This window comes from Falco punctatus (assembly GCF_963210335.1).
Source record: "Falco punctatus genome assembly, chromosome: 9".
In the NCBI taxonomy this organism is placed as follows: Eukaryota; Metazoa; Chordata; class Aves; order Falconiformes; family Falconidae; genus Falco; species Falco punctatus.
In genome coordinates this window covers 45,718,205-45,736,483 of record NC_137589.1, presented here as the reverse complement: position 1 = coordinate 45,736,483, position 18,279 = coordinate 45,718,205, and the positions used below count along the sequence as shown (strand labels likewise).

The window sequence follows — 18,279 nt, the reverse complement described above, 5'->3', positions numbered from 1 at the left end:
CCCCGGTTAACCCCTCGCCTCCCCCGGCGCCGGCCCGCGGCCGCCAGCCGGTTTCCTGCGGCGAGGCCGGGGGGGCACAGGCGGGGGGGAGCCCGCACGCATGCGTCCCCGCCGCCCGCCCGGCACCCGCAGCGCCGGGCCCCCCGCCCCGGGGGATGCTGCTCCCCCCCGCCCCGGGGGATGCTGCACCCCCCCTGCCCGGGCGCACGGTACCTGCTGCCCCCCCGCGCTCGGTGCATCCTCCCCACCCGGGGCACGGTACCTGCTGCCCCCCACATGCCCGGGGGCATGGTACCTGCTGACTCCCGGTGCCTCCCCGAATGCCACCCCCGGGGGTGCGGGGGGGGGCTGGCTGAGCAAGGCCTGCCAGGGTTGTAATGGCACTTTCTGCTGAAAAAGGAACCAAATCCCTGTGCTCTTGTGCTTCCGGTGTCGTTTGCTAAGGCTCGGCAATGGCCATGCAGCTTCAAAGGGGGTTCTGCCACGCAGGAGGGTGGTGGGGGTCAGCAAAGGGGCTTGGTGCACACGCAGACCCGTTTGAGATGAGAACGGACCCCTGGCCCCTGACAGCCGTGCATGTATTGTGTCTGACCCATGAGCACACATGTGACGCAGAATAAAACCTGCGGCATGAAGAAGGACAGAGTTACACAGCATATATAACCTATAGACGGTATATGTCATCTGTTCTCTGCGGTTGTTACATGTAAAACGCAGCTGATGAGACACCTCACCTCCGTGGTGATGCTCAGCCCTATGCATGCCATGCTGCGTATGCCATCCCAGCGGCTCTGAGCAGCCCACCTGAACAATTCCCTTCATCCCACCCAAGATGCTTCAGCTCCAGCCTTTCCTCCTTCCCCTCCAGTCCTGCCCCACACAGGGCAGAACCAGTGCTCCCAGTGGGGCACCGCACCCTGGCACCAGCTCTGCACCCGAAGCCATCACTGCAGTTTATCGTGATTATCACCACCAGCCCTTGATGGCTACGTTCAGCCCTGCCACCATGTGCCGTGGTCCCGCCTGCGTGGCCTCGGGGTGTGCTCCTACCCCAGCACCTGGCATGGATCCCTGCACAGCTCCCAGCACCCTGCGGGAATCACTGCGGGCCCGTGGTGGTGACAATTTGGACCCAGTCCTCCCAGGGATGGCTGTGTGAAGCTGAGGAGAGAATCCGTCCCAAAAAATTTACATGGGAAATGAAGTCTCCTTTTCTGTTTGGCTAAATGTCTGCCAGCCTGTTTTAATTTACCCGGCTAGGTTGATTTGCAACTTTCAATTTTCCATCAGTTGGCTGTGACCAGGACACTGGGAAAATTTAGCACTTGAGTTCACCCAACTTCTGCATTTCAAAATATCCCAGCCCGAGACACGCAGGAGAAAACCCTTTCCGTTTTGGAACAACCGGGAGGGAAAAGTCTGAACACGAGAGGTTTTAAAAGCATCAAAATATTTCACATTGAAAACGCCAGAGCAGCCTGGGTCCATGCGAGCCCCAGCGTCCCCCCAGCGCTCCCGCCAGCCCTGGAGTTTGACAGGAGGTTGCACCCCAGGAGACCCCATCCCCGGGTGACCCTACACCCCATCCCACTGCAGGGATGCCCCAGGGCTGGGGAGCACCGGGGGGGGGAGGGGAGGAGGAAAGTGGGGTGTGGGGGAAGGCTGTCCCCGAGGCAGTCACTGGGGGAGCCGGCAGCAGGCGAGACGCGTTCAGTCTCTGTGCTTCACCAAAAGTTCATCAAAGCCAAAGGATTTTTTTTTTTTTTTTTTATGAAACAGTTGAGATGACTCAGCGGTTTCTGACGCAATCCCTGTTTCTTCGGAAAATTCCTAACCAGCTCCTAGTGGCAACTGATTGCTCCCATAAATCACACACTGTTATCCCTGGCCGCAGAAGCACAGCTTACGCAGCCCCAGCCCATCATCGTGAAATCAGCAGGAGCGATGCCATCACCTCTGTGGGAGCAAAAACAGCCCCGAAAACAAAACGCGCTGGAGAGCAGATCCAAAACACGAGCTTCCGTCCAGCTTCATGTTGGCCAAACCCCACGGCTCCAACGCGGGGCTGGACCCACCCTGTTCCCACCACCCCAAAACACCCGGGGCCAGCACTGCCCCCAAAACCGCGGGGCCGCGGGCGCTGCTGCCGGGGCTGCCGGCAGGTACGGCATTAATCACCCACAGCCAGGCTCAGACGACAGCGTTTTTTATCTCCCAGTTTTTGGCATAAGCGTTAGAAATGATTTGCAGATGTTATTTACTGCTTTTGGGCTTGGAGTAAATTGAGACAAGATGCACCTGCATGGACAGCAAGAGGCTTTCCCACCCAGGGACGGTCGCTGAAGGCTCGTATCGGACTTTCCCAGGGAAATTTAGGATTCGGGCAAAGGTCCCTGAGCCAGCCCTGCTCCCTGCATCCTGCGCTTTGGCGAGGCAGCCCAGTGGTCCCGGTGCTGTCCGTTCACCTCCGGCACCATGCAAGGAGGCTCAGGGCCACCGGCACGATGCCCAGCCCCATGGCAGCGTGGGGCCGGTGAGCTTTTACCCCGACAGCCACCCCGAGGGACACACAGCAGCCATCCGGCAGGCAGCTGCCAGGCTTTCCATCCCAAACTGGTGCCGTGCATAATTCAGAGTGCAAATAAAAGGAACGACAGACACTCCAAAATAACCTCCTCCAGCCGGGCAAGAGTCACCGGCGACTGGCTGCTGATTTGGCCGGAGAAGTGCCTGCAGAGGAAAGGAGTTTCCTTGGCTGAAAGGAGTAGGCTAGGCACTGTCGCTGCTCGGCGGGAGCTGGGGCAGCTCAGCCCAGCAGAGGCACTCTGTGGTTTGCAGGATCAGGCCCTCCCTCGCCTAGGGAGGAGTGGGGGGATCCCTTTGCCGGGACAGCCTGTGCTGTGGTGGAGTGATCTCCATCCTTGACCTGGAGCAGAGAGTGATGGCAAGCTCCGCTCCAGGCACAAGATGTTGACTGTCTTGCTGTGCTCCCCATCACGGGATACCTTCCCATCCTGACCCAAGCACCAGCCCTCAGACCCACTGGAGCTGATGCCCAGCACCACCGAGCCCCAAGCACATCCCTAGGGCAGGTTCTCCATGAACGATGTACCGCAGGACCTGCTCTCGGTGAAGCAGAGCCATGGGCTGTGGCATTCCAGCACCGCTTTCCAACAAAATTAGCCCTTTTCTGGCTCAGCCCTCATGCCAGCACAGCAGACAGGATGGCTCTGCTGTAGCCAGCTCCACCAAAACCCCTGCTCAGGTCCACGAGAGACAGGCTGGAGGAGCAGAATGAGCGTGGTCTGGAGTCTGTTGGCCCAGGACCTCCCAGCAGCTTCTCCTTCACTCGGGGGCAAGGCACTTCCTTCTTAAGACTGCCTGCAGAAACGACCCAGTTGTTCAACACTTCTGCACAGCTACACGTGTTATTTCCAGGCAAGCCTTGCATGGTGTGGGCAGATTTAAGCCATCCATGGCATGGGTGAGATCCCTGCATGGCCAGACAATTGCCGGGGGGGGGGGGGGGGGCTGGGGCGGGGTATAAAAATGTGGCCATGTACTCCAAAAAGGCCTGGCAGCCAGCCCTACCTTCTTCTCAAGAGCTGTGGCTATGGCCTACCACTGGGTAACTAAAACAAGCAAGAGGAGACTAAAAAAAGTGTCCTTTAGAGACAGTCCTGGTCTCTTGCAGAGTGTCCTACAGCGCAGTGTTGGGCAAGGCACTTCATCTCTGCATGCCTCCATGCAATTATGGATAGCAATGATTTATATCATGTTAGTGTGAGGGTTTCATCCGCGGAGATTTGCAAAATGTTGAGTCCAACTGAACAAGCCAAAGCCACCAAGCTGCTCTCGCCATCAGATTCCTATTAAAAAATATCTCTGGGCAGTTTGAAAACCACAAGCAACCACAGTGACTCCAGGTGTGGTCATGGCCATAGAGTTTTAATGGCTTTAAAAGCCTCTTTTTTCTGCGCAGACTTTAATTTTACCTGTCTCCAAAGAGTACACATCCCTGCAAGAACCTGGAGGAGCTTCCAGATGAGTCACGCTTGGTTCGAAATTTTAGCTATGCAAAGATTAAAAAGTACAAAGCCTTTTCTCTGAATGGAAGGAGTCTCGCATGGAAGTTGTGCAGCATTGTGCTGAGGGACATCGGCTCTGCAGCATTGCAACCACAGGCATCCAAAACTCGTGAGTCAGACTCCCCAAAACCCTAAGACTGGTTTCATTCCCTTCTGGATTTTGAGCCTTGAAGCATCACAGCTTCAAGTTTTTCTCTTTAGAAAATGACATTTTGGACTAACGGGGTGAGAGCTGAGACCTTCACAACGTTCCTGGGCTCCAGGAGTCATGACTGTAAAAAAACCCCAACAACCACCCATTAAACACCATGAAAAGAGCAATAAACCCCTGCACTGCCTCCCCAAATCCCTGCCTCCCCGAATCTGGCAACGGGGTGGCTGCCTCAGGATGCCCCAAAGGGTACGAGCAATGGAAAATTGGTGGCAAGAAATGTCCTTACCTTTGACATGCTTGTAATAGGCCATAACAGGACAAAGGAAAAGGGAAGAGTGGAAAAAAAAACCCAACCCTGAGGATAGAAGAAGCAGGGATACCTGTGAGGAATAGGCATAATAGATTTATTCAACAGGGAGGTGGGAAGGGGGAATTTTTTTAAGAGCGAGCATTCAGCTAAAGCTGCCTAAAATGGGGCCAGGCGCTACGGAGAATGGATTTTTTTAAGTGGCAATTTATTCCACTAATAAAAAAAGGATGCAGGTGCTTTGGCAGGGCTGTGGACTGGAGCGGGCGAGAGCTGCGGGTGATCAGAGCTGGGTCTGCAGCACCGGCCGTGCAAGGGGCTCAGGCACAGCTGGTGGTTCCACGTTTATTGGGCTCCTTTTCCCTGGTGCCAGGGCCTGTGTATGGATTTCAGCTGTCCAGAAAGCACTGCCCAGGCGGCCTCTCACGCCACAGCTCTGATCACCGGCTGTGGTAGGTGGGGAGGGGTGTTTTATCCAGATGCTACAGCCATCCCTTCTTTAGCTGGGCAGGGAAGGGCTGTGGTGCGCATGGGCTGCTCCGCATTTGCACCAGGTCCTTTCACACCAGGAGGTTTCTTGATCAAATTCCCAAGGCAGAGGAGCGAGAAGTCAAGGAATCTTCGCAAGGTGGATGGTGCTGTGCTCGTGAAATTGCTCAGGGCTCCTTGGGGCTGACCGTGCTGCTCCAGAGCTGCAGCTCTTGCACATCATCCTGCTGAAACCAGGGCATCATCCAGCTTTTCACCATCATCCCTACATCCAGTGCATGAGTCAAAGTGTTGCGGAGATGAAAATGTAAACTCTGAAGTGATGGAAGTGGCAAATCACACGCTGCAGTAAGCACAGCAATGGTGCAGCTGTCTCTGCCTGCCGGCTCACGCTGACCCTGGCACCACAGCACTGTGAGCTGCAAGCCCTTGTAGATCCTGCAACCCTGATTCTCCGTTTTAGCATCGTTAGCACCATCATTTCAAACCTGGCAGTAACTGGGGACACAGGATGGAGCAGGTTTAAATTCTGATACGGCCTACACCACAGACAGATGAAAGACCATCCAATACTTACCTCCAGGAGAATATACTGTCAATCCTCTCAGCTGGCACAGAGCCCTCATCCTCCACTCCAGTGTATATAATACTTTCAAACTATTATCCTCATATTAAAAATAAATCTATCTGTGTCTCTCTCCCTCAGCGCAATGTGTGAGTTAAAAGGTAGAAGCGCTCACAGATAGTCATGGTTAACGTTACCCTGGAAGGATCCAGGACAGCATACCAGAACCTGGGTTTGGCATCTGGGAACCAGTTTTCAGCCATATGTATCACCGTTCCTGCGTGCAGCTCCGGTCCACACAAAATTAGCCCTGTGGAATGTAGATTTAAAATTTGCTTTCCAGAAGTACTTAAATGCAGGAGCTAAAATCTGCTCTTTCTACATTTCCTACCTGTACAGGAGAGAAGGAAGAAAGTCCTGGCCCTTTGTTATTTGGGTTCCTTCCCGGGAAGGTTTGCAAAGCCCACGTCTAGCACTGCGGTTTGTTTGCAGCCTGAACAAAGACCTTTTAAGCAGCAGCTCCCGACAGGAGCTCACCACCTGCCTGCCCCTTGCCTTGCAGTTTACTTTGGGGTCTCTTTTTCAATAATAGCTGGAACACGTGTGCAAGCCGATGTGATTTTTTTTTTTTGCTCTATGCCTACAGCGCTGGCTGCAAACCAAACGCCAGCCCGGGGTGTGCAGCTGGGAGAGAAAAAATAAAATAAAATAAAATAAAAAAAATCAAAACTCCAACAACCTGTGGAACGTTTTCTTGCTCCTGAGAGCTCCAATGCTTCCCTGCTTGGCAGAGAGCTTGCCATGGCTGGCACTTGTTGCATCCAGCAGCCAATGGGGTTTCCTTTCCAGTGGGCTCCAGCTAGACTTTGGGCAGAGGATGGGGGCGAGGGGGATACATTTAACAACTGCTTGATCATATTTTTCACCTGATGCCATTTGGCTTGTTGCACAACCACCATCCTTGCACGTCCTTGCAAACGGTGGCTTGTTGCACAACTGCCATGTCCTTGCAAATGGTCCCATGAGGACAAGGGGGGCTGCTTTGCACCCAGGTGTGGAAGTTTGTCCTCACCAACAGGCTGTTGTGTTTTCCCCTCTCTGACACCAACCTCATGGCCCCAAAAGCAGGGCAGACATGGTTTTCTTAGCCAGGAATCCAGAGCAGCTTGTGCAACCAGCTAACCCCAACCCCACTCAAAACCCTCCTGGAGACAAGCCCTGCCGTGCAGCATGCAGCAGCCCCAAGCACCTTCCTCGATCCAAGCAGCTCATGCAAGAATAACACGGAATAACGGATCCGTCTGAGGATATGGCACAGAAAAGGGACAGGGTACTTCGGGGCGTGCTGGCACTCAGCTCCGCTTCCTGCTCAGTGCTGGACACCTGGGGAGAAGCAGGGTATTTATGTGCTGGCTTGGAGGGATTAATTTTCACGGTAAATAGGGACACCAGAGTTTTTTCACTATTTGTTAGTAGAAATACAATTTTGCAGGGTTTTGTGGTGAGTTTATGGCTTGCCCAGGCGGGAGGGTGGCTGGAGACGTGGTGCTCCATCCTGCGGACGGATGCTGCCTGCAGCCAGCCAGAGAACGTGGATGGATCCTGCAATATCGGCTAAAAATGGGAGCCCCTACCCAACTCGTCTCAGCGGTACCCCAAGGACGGCTCCCAGCACAGCCCTCTCAGGTCACTGCTTTAATGCTGTTGTGCCATTCTCACCGCGCACACAACACCCCCTCACTCCCCCTCCCGGAGCCCTTTCCAACTTAGCTGGAGTGGTTTAAAAAGCATTTTTTTTCTCCGTGCATGCCTGCCTTTCCACCGGACCCCCTCCTGGGGGACAGGCGAGCCCATCCTACCGGCCTCAGAAATGGTGGCTCATATCACAGCTCGCACCCTCCTCCCCAAACCCGCCGCCACAAAGGCGGTTGCTCAAGCGTAGCATTCCTGCTCCCTGGGTCCCGGGAACAGCTGTACCGAAAAGATGCCGAGAATCCCTGCGAGGCTCCAAGGAAAAGATATTAACCCAGGAGGGGAGCAGCAGTGATATAATAAAAAGTCATAATAAAAGAGAGAAGCCACTGAGTGGATTAGCAGCCCAAACGCCGCTTGGCTTTTGGTCTCCTTTCCTCCAGCTTTTCCGCGCTGCACGACAGATCTGCTCAAATTCCTCCACCCCAGAGACGCTCAGCTCCTGAATTTCAGACAGATATCCTGGAGGTGTCCGCGCTGCAAAGGGCATGGCTGAGAAACCTAACTGCACTTAACTCCGCCCGGGTGCACAGGAGGGCACGCAGGCACCCGCAGCAGGCGTTAGATGCTGCATCACACCAGCTCCCGATGCCCGTGCTCCCCTAGAGCAGGGTCACCCTCCCAGGTATGCCCTCGAAGGGAAATAAAAGGCAGATCTGGAGCTTGGTGTGTATTTCTCAGGCATGTCAAAGGTAGCAGGACACGTCTCACTGTTTTAAAAACCCCTCGTACCTGTCGCGTACTGGTTCTTCCCTACTTTGTGCCAGCACCATCCCTCATTTTTCCCTACCGGGCTGCTCCATCAGCACTGACCCCCACTCGGCATGGGGGCAGTGGGATGCAGAGGTGAGGTGTCCCCATGGCGAGCTAGCAAATCCGCAGTCCTCGCCCACCACGCACCCAGGTCTGACACCCAGCACAAGGCGTGCAAGGACAACATTCCCTTTCGCTCCTTTAGTAACACCCAGGGCCATACCGGGGGCACAGAGCATCTGCTGCCAGGAGCCGCCGGCTGCGTCAAGAATTTCACTGCTGGGGAGACACAGGAGCGAAGGGGGCGGCTGTGGCGGTGGTGGCAGCAGCTGTTCCCTGCCCGCGGCCCTCCCGGCCACGCAGGGCATTTAAATTTTAAAGCACACTCCACACGGCTGTTTTCTCCACCGTCCCCATCCAGCTCACAGCGACCCTATCCCCGGGAGCCACCAGCCTGTAAGGCACCCATGGGTTCGCTGGTGGCCAAGCTCCTTCTGCCCACCATCAGTACCTTGGTCTTCCTCCCCACCATCAGCATTGCAGCCAAGCGGCGTTTCCACATGGAAGCCATGGTTTACTTCTTCACCATGTTCTTCGTGGCGGTAAGATGTCCCCATACCCCTCCCCGTGTGTTCCATCCCCCCAGATACCCTCTGCATCAGGTCTCCACTGGGCAGGGCAGCTGGGTCTCACCCAAGAGCAGCGAGCATGACCCCCAGAATATCCATTTTCATTTTTTCCCCACTGTGTGTGGTGCTGAGTAGCTGATTCTTCAGTTTAGGATGTCCTAAGGGGTGGCCTTACGTAGATTTAATGGTGTTTTACGATTGTGAGGTTAGGGAGAGGGTCTGGGTGCAAAGAGACTTGGATTGATTCGCAATGTTTTGGAGCTGGTTTTTGTCTTTGTTTTATAGCTGGTAAGTGGCCATGCTGAATTTGGGGTTTAAATTGTATCCAGAGCCTCTTGCTATGCTTCTGTCGTTTTAGCCAAAAGCACGTAGTCGAATTATTGATTTTGCAATTGCTAACTGGTGATGGGAGTAATGGTGGAGTCAGGGAAGTTTCTGTACAAGGAAAGACTAAAACATGCTGCTGAGCTATCAAAACCAATAATTATCAACCCCTCACCCCGGCAGAGTGTTTGAAAATGCGTGTTTCACCAGGCTCTGAATCGCCCTGCCTTCTCTTGCACGGGAATAACTAGTAGAGAAAGTCAGTCGTCTGTACACAGAGAAAATAATTCATACTCTGGCTCCCAGTGATAAGCTGCCCTGCGCTTTGTACTACTGCTAAATGCCTCCGTACACACACTGGTTGAGCACCCAAAGCAGCATTCCCACTGGAAAAAATTCTCCTATTTAACCCCATGGCAATGCCGTGCTAAAGAATATGAAGAAAATAGCTCAGCAACCCAACCAACGTTGCATTTGCCTCTTCTCCCCACCCATCTCAAGGTGTCTCATGAGGGTTGTCACATGGCTGGCACAGAGACAGAGAAACTGAGGCAGGGAGTAGGTAAAGGACCTGTCCAGTGTGAAAAGCTCTTCTGCAGCATCAGGGCTGTGAACCAGGAGGGTCTCTTATTCCCAAGGATCCACCATGCAAGCCTCCAATGAAAGCATGATGCAGGGGAAGAAATTCTGCCAGTTCCATAAAAACTACAGGACAGTTAATAAAAACGTCCCAATCGAGCCCCCCGCCCCCCCCCCCCCCCCCCCCAGCTCCCCAGGGAAGCCAGACAGCTACAATTTCATTTTGCACTGGGTTTGTGTCTGCTCCACCTCCCCAAGAAGTCAATAGGAAAATTGGCATGCGTTTCCACGGGAGGTGGAACAGGTCCTCGTCGAAGAGATTGCAGAGGCAAAATATCTGTGCGTGGGGAAGGAAGGGAAGGCAGCTGCCAGCATGGTTGGGGGGGTAGGAAGGGCAGCAGCTGCTGCTATTGCCTTTCTTGTAGCATCCCACTCCTCCTCCCCCAGGAGACCTCATCAGAGCAGTGAAAGCATATGTCCATCGCAGACAAGTGCTGCGACGCTGGCCAGAAACACGCTCTTTGTCTTCCACCCTTTCTTCCCCCTGTCTCCAGACTCCCCAGACCCAATCTCAAACAGGGAAAAGAATTACGGCCGTGGTGCAATCGTTTCTAGAAACCACAACGAGCCAAAAGACTTGCAGCAATTCCCATTATAAATAATATCAGCATCCCCGCTGGGCCATGACAGCGAGGATTGTTCCAAGGGCGCCCTGCCAAGCAGTAAAGGGACTTCTTCAGAAACAGCAAAGCACGCGGGTGCTACCACTAGAAAACTCGCAGGGCTGAGTGCTCGGCGGAAAAGGCGAGCGCCAGGCAAACACTGGGAGCATTCCTCTGATTGCACTGGAAAATTTCTCTTGGCTTGGTTTGCGTTTATGTTGCATGACAATGGGTTTTTTGCAAATAACCTAATCAATGAGCTAATGGGCAGCAGGAACCAGCAGCTTTTAAGGGAATGCACTAATGAGTGAATTCCCCAGCATTCAGACTCTGGCCATATAAATCCTATTTAGCCTGGACAGTGACCTGGCATCCATACACATTTCATCAGGACACTCATTTTGAATTGTTTTACAAGAATCTTTTGCAATTAGAAACATAACCCCAGAGCCTTCCTTCTGCTGGAGAGGACGTCCCTGCATTGCCTGGGGCTCAGCTCGCAGCAGCTTGGTCATCAGATTGCACATTCTGGCACAGACCAAGAGGCAAACTAAATCTCGTCCACAAATAATTTGTGCTAAGAGGGAAGAATGCTGATTGTCAGGCGATTTGCAATTGGGAACGGTGACATTCTCTTTCAAATATATTCATCACTGTGTACCAGTGATCCTGGTATATTCGAGGCTGTTCTGTTCTGCTGGCCATCCTCTCCACAGCCATGCCAAAGCTGTTTCAACAAGTTGGTAAGAGCCTTTACCCTGCTGGTGTGTGTGTAAGAACCTAGTTTTATAATGCTTTTTTCTCTCTCTCTTTTTTTTTTTTTTAATAATAGATTTACCATGCATGTGATGGCCCTGGTTTATCAGTGCTGTGCTTCATGCGCTATGATATCCTGGAGTACTTCAGCATCTACGGAACAGCCCTGTCCATCTGGGTGTCCCTGATGGGTAAGCACTGGTATCTCGTGGTTCCTGCAGGTCACCAGCATCTGGGGGTCAGGCAGGGCTTGTCAGCATCGCTGGTGGGACAGTTAGTGGGTACAGTCCCCAGAAATGCTGTTGCCTTTGAGCTCCCATCTGCAAGACTTAGCTCTGAGGCTGTCTTTTATGGAACTCAGCCCGTGCTATGGTTTAATCCATTTTTATACCATTAATGCCTTGGAAAGCCATTCCACTCGGTGGGGTTCAGCCACAGATGAAAACTGTCCTGAGTGGTGGCTGGGGAAGTTTTGCTCTCAGAGGTAAGGAGAGCTCTGGTGTTCGTGTCAGTCGGGTGTTCCTCTGCCTTCACCAGCTCTTACGCATGTCCTTACAACAGCAGATTTATTTCAAGTTGGCAAGTAACATGTGCTGCCTTGTGCTTTAGTTCAAGGCAGGACAGTACTGTGAGATGACTTGCTTGGAAACCTCCTATATCAGGGAATCTCCCATTGCTCCTCATTTTCCCCATCCTGAGCCCATCAGCTTGTCCTGTCCTGATGTGGGGGCACTAAGAAGCGCAGAATCTGTCACTGCCCTTGGCAGCACACAAATCAAAGTGGTTTAGTTGTAACAAATTTATCTTCCTTGTTTATCAAAAGCCTGGTCTGGGATGACGGGAAATCTTAGATCTGCTTAGAAAAAGCAGAAATATATTTCACTTCCTCTTTATTAAAACTCCTGACCCTTGTCCTGTTACTCAGTTTTCTTTTTCCCACAGTCCCTTCACTCTTTTTTTTCCTCATTTTGTTCCTTACTTGCCACTGAAACAAGGTATAATAGAAATGAAAAAAAAAATACAACAGAAACTAAAGAAGGATGAGAACTTCAAACCTATTATTTTCCCATTTTGCCAACATGTTTTTTTTGAAAGACATGAGTATTTCTGACAGGAGAGTAGGGGTGAGGGGAGGGAGATGAGGGGACGGTCACTTTCCAACAGCAAAGGCTTTGCTCAGCAGATATGAACCATCTCTAGCACCTGTGTGGCCAGTCTCACTCCAGCCAGGCAGCGTCCCCAGCCCTTTTGATGCTGTACTGGGGTCACCGCACTGATGTACAGCCCCAAAATGCCTGCAGGACCTTCGCCTCTGCACCTTGGGGCTCCAGGGATGATGCAGGACCTCTGGCTGAGCTGGGAAAACTCCTGCAACCCCTGAGCCCAGTATGAGCTGCGGGGCAGCATCCCCTCTGCCAGGCACAACTCCATCCCTCCTCCCTTCACCACCAAGCCATGCAGACAGCAGCATCCCCCTTCCAGGGCATGCATCTAGATAAATCTTCCATGTGGTGAAAAATTAGTTGGGAAAATATTAACCTTAGAAACAGCTCTGTTCCCCCAAGGTGCAAGTCCCAGGGTGGGCTCCCATACTGTTCATGGCACCTCAGCACTCTGCTTGGCTAGAAAAGGCAAAGGAGGCAAATCACCTCTGAAGGGCATTTTCAGCAGATAACAGCAGTGTCAGGGTAGGGCAGAGCTGATCCAGACACTTTGGCTCCTTGCAGAAAAATTCAACTTGATTGCTTCATTACTGCATTCAAAAACCTTGCAAAAAAATACAAATCCTGGACTACGATGTTTAAAATATTGACCCACAGGGAAACAACAGAGATTAAAATGCGGACATTATCCCTTAGTCAAACTCCCTATAAAACCACGATCCAAGGACATGGAAGGTGTGGTGACTGAAGCCCAGGGAAGCCTCTCACTGTGGCTTGTAAAGCCCGAGCACACATGTGCGGACACAGACCCTTGGGCACGCTTCCCGGAATGCAAATCCAGGACAGCCATAACACAGCTGTGCGAGCTGGAAAAGCATGGAGCCCACTGGGATCCATAACTTTTATCAGTTATTACCCCATTCTGTGCTAAACAAAAGCCTCTAATAATTTACTCACACTGGTGACTTCCAGCTTGCAAACCTCAGGCAGGTGCCGGCATGGCTGGACAGCCTGGTCCCCATCACACCAGCGAGCACGGTCCTACCGGCGTGACGGAGGCTGCATCGGGGTGAGCCGCCAAGTTTGGGAGGGTTAGAGATGTAGGGTGAACCCAAGAGCCAACAGTGGGCTCACTGAGTGCAAGTGTCTTTGCAATCGCCTTTGCAATCACCTCTGACTTCTGGGTTGCGGCAGGCAAGGGAAATACGGGTGGGAAATCCCCTTTAGCTTCCACATGCAAACTGAACATAACACCCCCAAAGTCAGCTCCTGGGCCCACCACTCAGATGCCTCAGCATGGTTCGCTTTGCCCCCCTGTGCCTCAGTTTCCCCAGCTGTAAGGCATAAGAAGGGCAACCCAGACCTGGAGGCAATGCTGAGGGTCCCCAGGGCAGGTGGGACAGACCCCAGTAAGGCTTTAGGGGAACAGTGGAGGAATAGGGTGGGTGAGCTGATGTTCCCTGTGCTCGGTGCTGTGCAGCCCTGGCAGAGTTTGACGAGCCAAAGAGATCAACCTTCATCATGTTCGGCGTCCTCACCATCGCTGTGAGGATCTACCATGACCGCTGGGGCTACGGCGTCTACTCGGGACCCATTGGGACAGCTGTCCTGGTGATAACGGTGAAATGGGTACGTAGGGAGGGGCACCGTGCCGGGGCTTTGCGGGATGCTCGTGGCGGGGAAGCGGCTGAGCCTTGCACAGAGAGGTCTAACCTGTGCCAGCCGTTTCATCCTCAAGGTCCAGCTCTCACAGCACAGGCCATCACGGTGATTAAACAGCACTTTTTCCTTCAACCCAAGCAGAAAGCAGGCAGACAGCAAGCAGCTTTTGTGATAAACACCAGATTTGATTAGTCTGAGCCATCTACCATATCTCCTGTCCCTGCGTTTCTAATCAGGAGGATCATATTTATGGAGTTTTTACAGCTACTCAGAGGCAGAGGGGTCTGGTGAACTGCCCCGGAGCTGGTGGAAGATGTGCATAAAATGCAGTGATAAAGTGGGAAGGAATCTGCCTGTAGTCTGCCTGAATGTGGCTGGGACAGTCGGGCACCATGCTGCAGCCTGTGCCCTGCTCACAGCTGATGCTGTGGACCCAGGCAGGACTGCGTTGGTGGAGCCACTGGCAGGAGCAAGCAAGGAGAAGGATTCAGTGACGGGATAAAAATTGCAGAAAGATGCTGCCCAGCATCATGGAAATACTGTGATGCAAGTCCCAGCTATATACCGTCACTAAGCCTCGTCTGGCTGCCCAGCCAGCAGCTAAAAGCAAGTGGCCACGATGGGGAGGGGATGGGCAAGGAGGGGACCACCTTGAATCCCCCAGCCCGCAGATGCTCTGCTAGGATCTGCTCTCCTAGAGACTGAGTTTGTGAGGGCAATACTCCCTGAGCTGGGTTTGGGGTTGAATATTAAGAAAACAGTATTATGCTCAGGAATGAAGCAGGAGGACCTGCTGCAGCAGGTCGGAGGTGCTTCCCATGTGCCAGCAGCCCCCGCAGCCTGGGGCAGCCGGTCTGTGCGCTCGGTGTGGTTTTATTTCAGCATTCATGGGATCTTTCGGATGTGGAGCAGCCAGCTAAATCCGGGTGAATACGCTTGGTATGCTCTCTCTTTCCTTCCAGCTACAAAAGATGAAAGAGAAGAAAGGGCTCTATCCCGACAAGAGCGTCTACACCCAGCAGATCGGTCCTGGCTTCTGTTTCGGGGCGTTAGCGCTGATGCTGAGGTTCTTCTTTGAGGTACCTCTTTGCACACTCAATCACCCTAACTTTACAAGGTGTAAAGGACATTACCAAGATAGGAGACCTCCCCCTTCACACCACTGGGGTGCATCCAGCCTTGGCCAAAGCCCAGCTGAGGCGTGGGTCTCCGGGGCTGGCGTGCCGGGGGCTGGCAGCAGGGATGAGGGTCCCTCCCTTGTCCCCATCCCAGCCCCTGGCCTGTTAACTGCAGCGTGGGCAGGGACAGATGTGACAGCAAGTGACACACAGGGTGATGCTCAATCTCTTTCCCCCCTGTGAAGTGAGTCACAAGGACAGGGGCCATGCTTTTGTCAGCCATACATGGTCCTCAAAGTGGCTTTGTCAAATGCAAGCAGGGTTTTTTGGAAACTGGGCATGGGTGACTTAAGGACACCTTGCAGAGCCACAACAGGGACTGGCTACAACCCAGTCATGGCCAGATCCAAAGCTGGCTCACGCCGAAGAAAAGACTCTCACTTGACTCCCAGGGGCACTCAATCCCGTGTTTATAACCTTTTGCTCTTGCCGCTGGCCAGTCCGCCTGTCCTGCACGAAAGGGTCCGTCTGTCCCACGCAGGGATGATGATAACCCCCTGCTGCAGCTGCCGCTCGCGCCTGCACTCAGCCCTGCCGTTACGGCTGCTCTGTGCATTGGGAGCTGCGAGATACAACCTCACAGTCATCCCCAAGGATTATTTTTCAAAGCATTTAGTAATTGCAAATTCTAGCAGAACATAAAAATGTCACTTAGCAGAAAGTGCCTCCCCCCGCGCCTCGGCCTCGCCGCCGCGTCCTTTGCGGGGTAATGAAACACTTCATTCAAGAATTGGGAAATGTGCAAATTAGAATGTGTTAAATCCACTTTGCTGCTTTTTTTTTTTTTTTTTTTTTCTTTCTTAAGGCATGGAAATCCTTTCTTCTCTTACAGCAAAAAGAGGCAGAAGGCTCAGGAATATTTTTTTTATTCCTTTCTTTTCAGCTACTTGTAGAAACCTAACATTTTGCACCTAGCGCAGAGCCCTCCAGCACCGCTGCTCCTGTGGCCCCGGCAGGTCTCACTAACACTCTCCCCGCTTGCAGGAGTGGGACTACACCTACGTGCACAGCTTCTACCACTGCGCCTTGGCCATGGCCTTTGTGCTGCTGCTGCCCAAGGAGAACAAGAAGGCCGGGAGCACCGGGACCCCTGCAAGGCTCGACTGCTCCACACTCTGCTGCTGCGTCTGAGTCACCCGGGCGAGCGGGCACTGGCTTTTCTGCTCCTGGGATGATGGAGGGGTGCAGCCAAAAGCAAAATGCCTGCCCACTGCATTTTCCTCTGGGACACTGGCATCTTCTCCTACCAGCCCGTGGGATCTGCTTCCCTGGAAAGTCTTCACCTTTCTACCATCAGCCCTAGCAGAGGTTGCGCTTCCAGTTTACTACATACCTGTACCTCTCCCTGGGGAAGCACTCAGCTGGGCTGTGACCCTGTCCCCTGTCCCAGGAGACCCTTGCACTCTCAGGCTATGTCACCAGCCAGGCTGTCCCTTGCACTGGCCCAGGAGAACGTGAGTCGTCCCCTGTGTGCAGGTTCGCCCAGCCTGAGCACACAAGGCTTTGTTTGCAATGCCCAATTAACAGAACCTGTATTTTTGTGAGATATTTACTATTTTATTTATGCATTCTCTTGATGTAAATAATACATACTAACAAAGACTTTGCAAGTGTGCAATGCCAGCATTTCTTAAGCGGTGCAAGAAACTTCCCAGCCCCGCTCCGCTCAGTCAAGGGCAGATGCCAGCCCCAAAGCAGAGCTGTGGGCACGGCCACCCCCTCCCCTGCCCACAGCCCCCCAGCCTGGAAGGAGGTGCAACATTGGGCACTTTGTCTTTGCAGACCTGCCCGGGTGGTGCAGGCAGCAGGTGCGCTTGCAGAGAGCCTCATTAGTATGGAAAGTACATGGAAAATTAGAGGCAGGGAAAAGAAGCTCCTGGAGGGAGGGGAAGGGCTGTAAGCCTATAACATCTCCTCTAACAGACTATTTACTATAGCAGAAGTGTATGATTTATTTAGACTGTCTGGGAAAAATGCCAAGACTATATGTCATGGACAATTAGAGCAGTATTGATATACAGTGATGTCCACAGAAAGCCCACATTAAGCCTGGGTTCCTCTGGAAGAGAAATCCACCCCAGTCATTCATCAGAGCAACTTCCTGCAACGGGGCAACAACCAAATCTGAATGAGCTTCCAACAAAAACACAAATGAATTATGAACCCTCGAGCATCCAAGAGTCACTGGCAAGCGGTGGCACAGCCGATGCAGCTGCATGCAGAGGCAGTGCTAGCAAAGAGTTTTCAAAGGGTTCACCAGCATCTAAACCAACACAGCACACCAAGGTCTTCTTCAGCATCCAGCCCCCCAGGGTGTTTTGCAAGATGCTCTGAGGGTTTGCGTGCAACACTTTCCCCATTGTTTGCACGCTACTGGAGTACTTTGCCATGTGAGGACTCTCAGAGCATCCCCAAAAAACAGTCCCAAGTGCTCCAACTTCTAACTCAGAGCTGAGAGCAAGGAGCAACTTGGCACCGCACACAAGAGCCAGCTCTGAAGGTGTGCAGCTGCTTCCCGAGGGGTCATCCACATGGGTGTCCCACAGCCAGGGCCACCCTGGCTCTCACTGAGCCACCCAGAGCGCATCTCTGGGTGTGCTTTACCCCATGTGCAAATACGCAGCGCTGACCCCAGCAGCCCGAGTAGCAGTGCCAGCAGCCTCCATCCCTCCACACACCCTTTGCTGCTGCTTGCAGCCCCTGATCAGAGGCACCCTGACCTCCCTGGCTCATTTGGTGACTGTTTGACCCCTCCTGGACTGCGGTGATGTGCGTAGCCCTGCAGAAAACCCTGGGCAGCGCAGCCACGGGGAGAGCCTTGTGCAGTTAAAGCACTGGGAGAAGAGGCAGTGGGAGAAGAGGCACTGGGTAACTGCAGTGCCTTACTGTGGCTGAGCAAGAGGGAGAAAAGTTTGGCAAACCTCTTGCAAACACGCAGGGCACATTAGCTAAGGGCCAGCTGAGTAAATGAAAGCTCCTGCTCCCACCTGCCATGTATTCAGGTGTTACACCAAAAAAAAAAACCCAACCCAAAAGTGTATTGCACACCATAAAATCCCAGGCAAGGTTTCCTTTTTCTCCTCTCTCTGCTGATGCCCCAGGCTGCTGTGCAAAGCTCCATCCCTTTGCACCCCCGTGCAGGACCAGCACCCACACTCGGGGCCCAAACGCAGCCAGGCGCATCTGCAGGGTGCCCCCCACGGCATCAGCCCCGCACC

General features: G+C 53.1%; 1 protein-coding gene across 1 annotated transcript; it reads left to right on the top strand.

The window, feature by feature from the left end:
• The first annotated feature begins 11 nt into the window (after positions 1-11).
• On the top strand, positions 12-16,667 carry MYMK (myomaker, myoblast fusion factor). Its single transcript, XM_080403065.1, has 5 exons — positions 12-8,710; positions 11,135-11,249; positions 13,702-13,850; positions 14,846-14,962; positions 16,046-16,667. The coding sequence occupies exons 1-5, from the start codon at positions 8,180-8,182 to the stop codon at positions 16,190-16,192; spliced, it is 1,059 nt and encodes a 352-aa protein (XP_080259191.1). The 5' UTR covers positions 12-8,179; the 3' UTR covers positions 16,193-16,667.
• The last annotated feature ends 1,612 nt before the right edge of the window (positions 16,668-18,279 follow it).

Bases quoted from the DNA above. Each gene is read 5' to 3' on its own strand.
- MYMK (XM_080403065.1), top strand. From the start codon at position 8,180: ATGGGGGCAGTGGGATGCAGAGGTGAGGTGTCCCCATGGCGAGCTAGC. The intron at 8,711-11,134 runs GTAAGATGTCCC...TTTTAATAATAG, and splicing joins TCACCATGTTCTTCGTGGCG to ATTTACCATGCATGTGATGG. The intron at 11,250-13,701 runs GTAAGCACTGGT...GGTGCTGTGCAG, and splicing joins CATCTGGGTGTCCCTGATGG to CCCTGGCAGAGTTTGACGAG.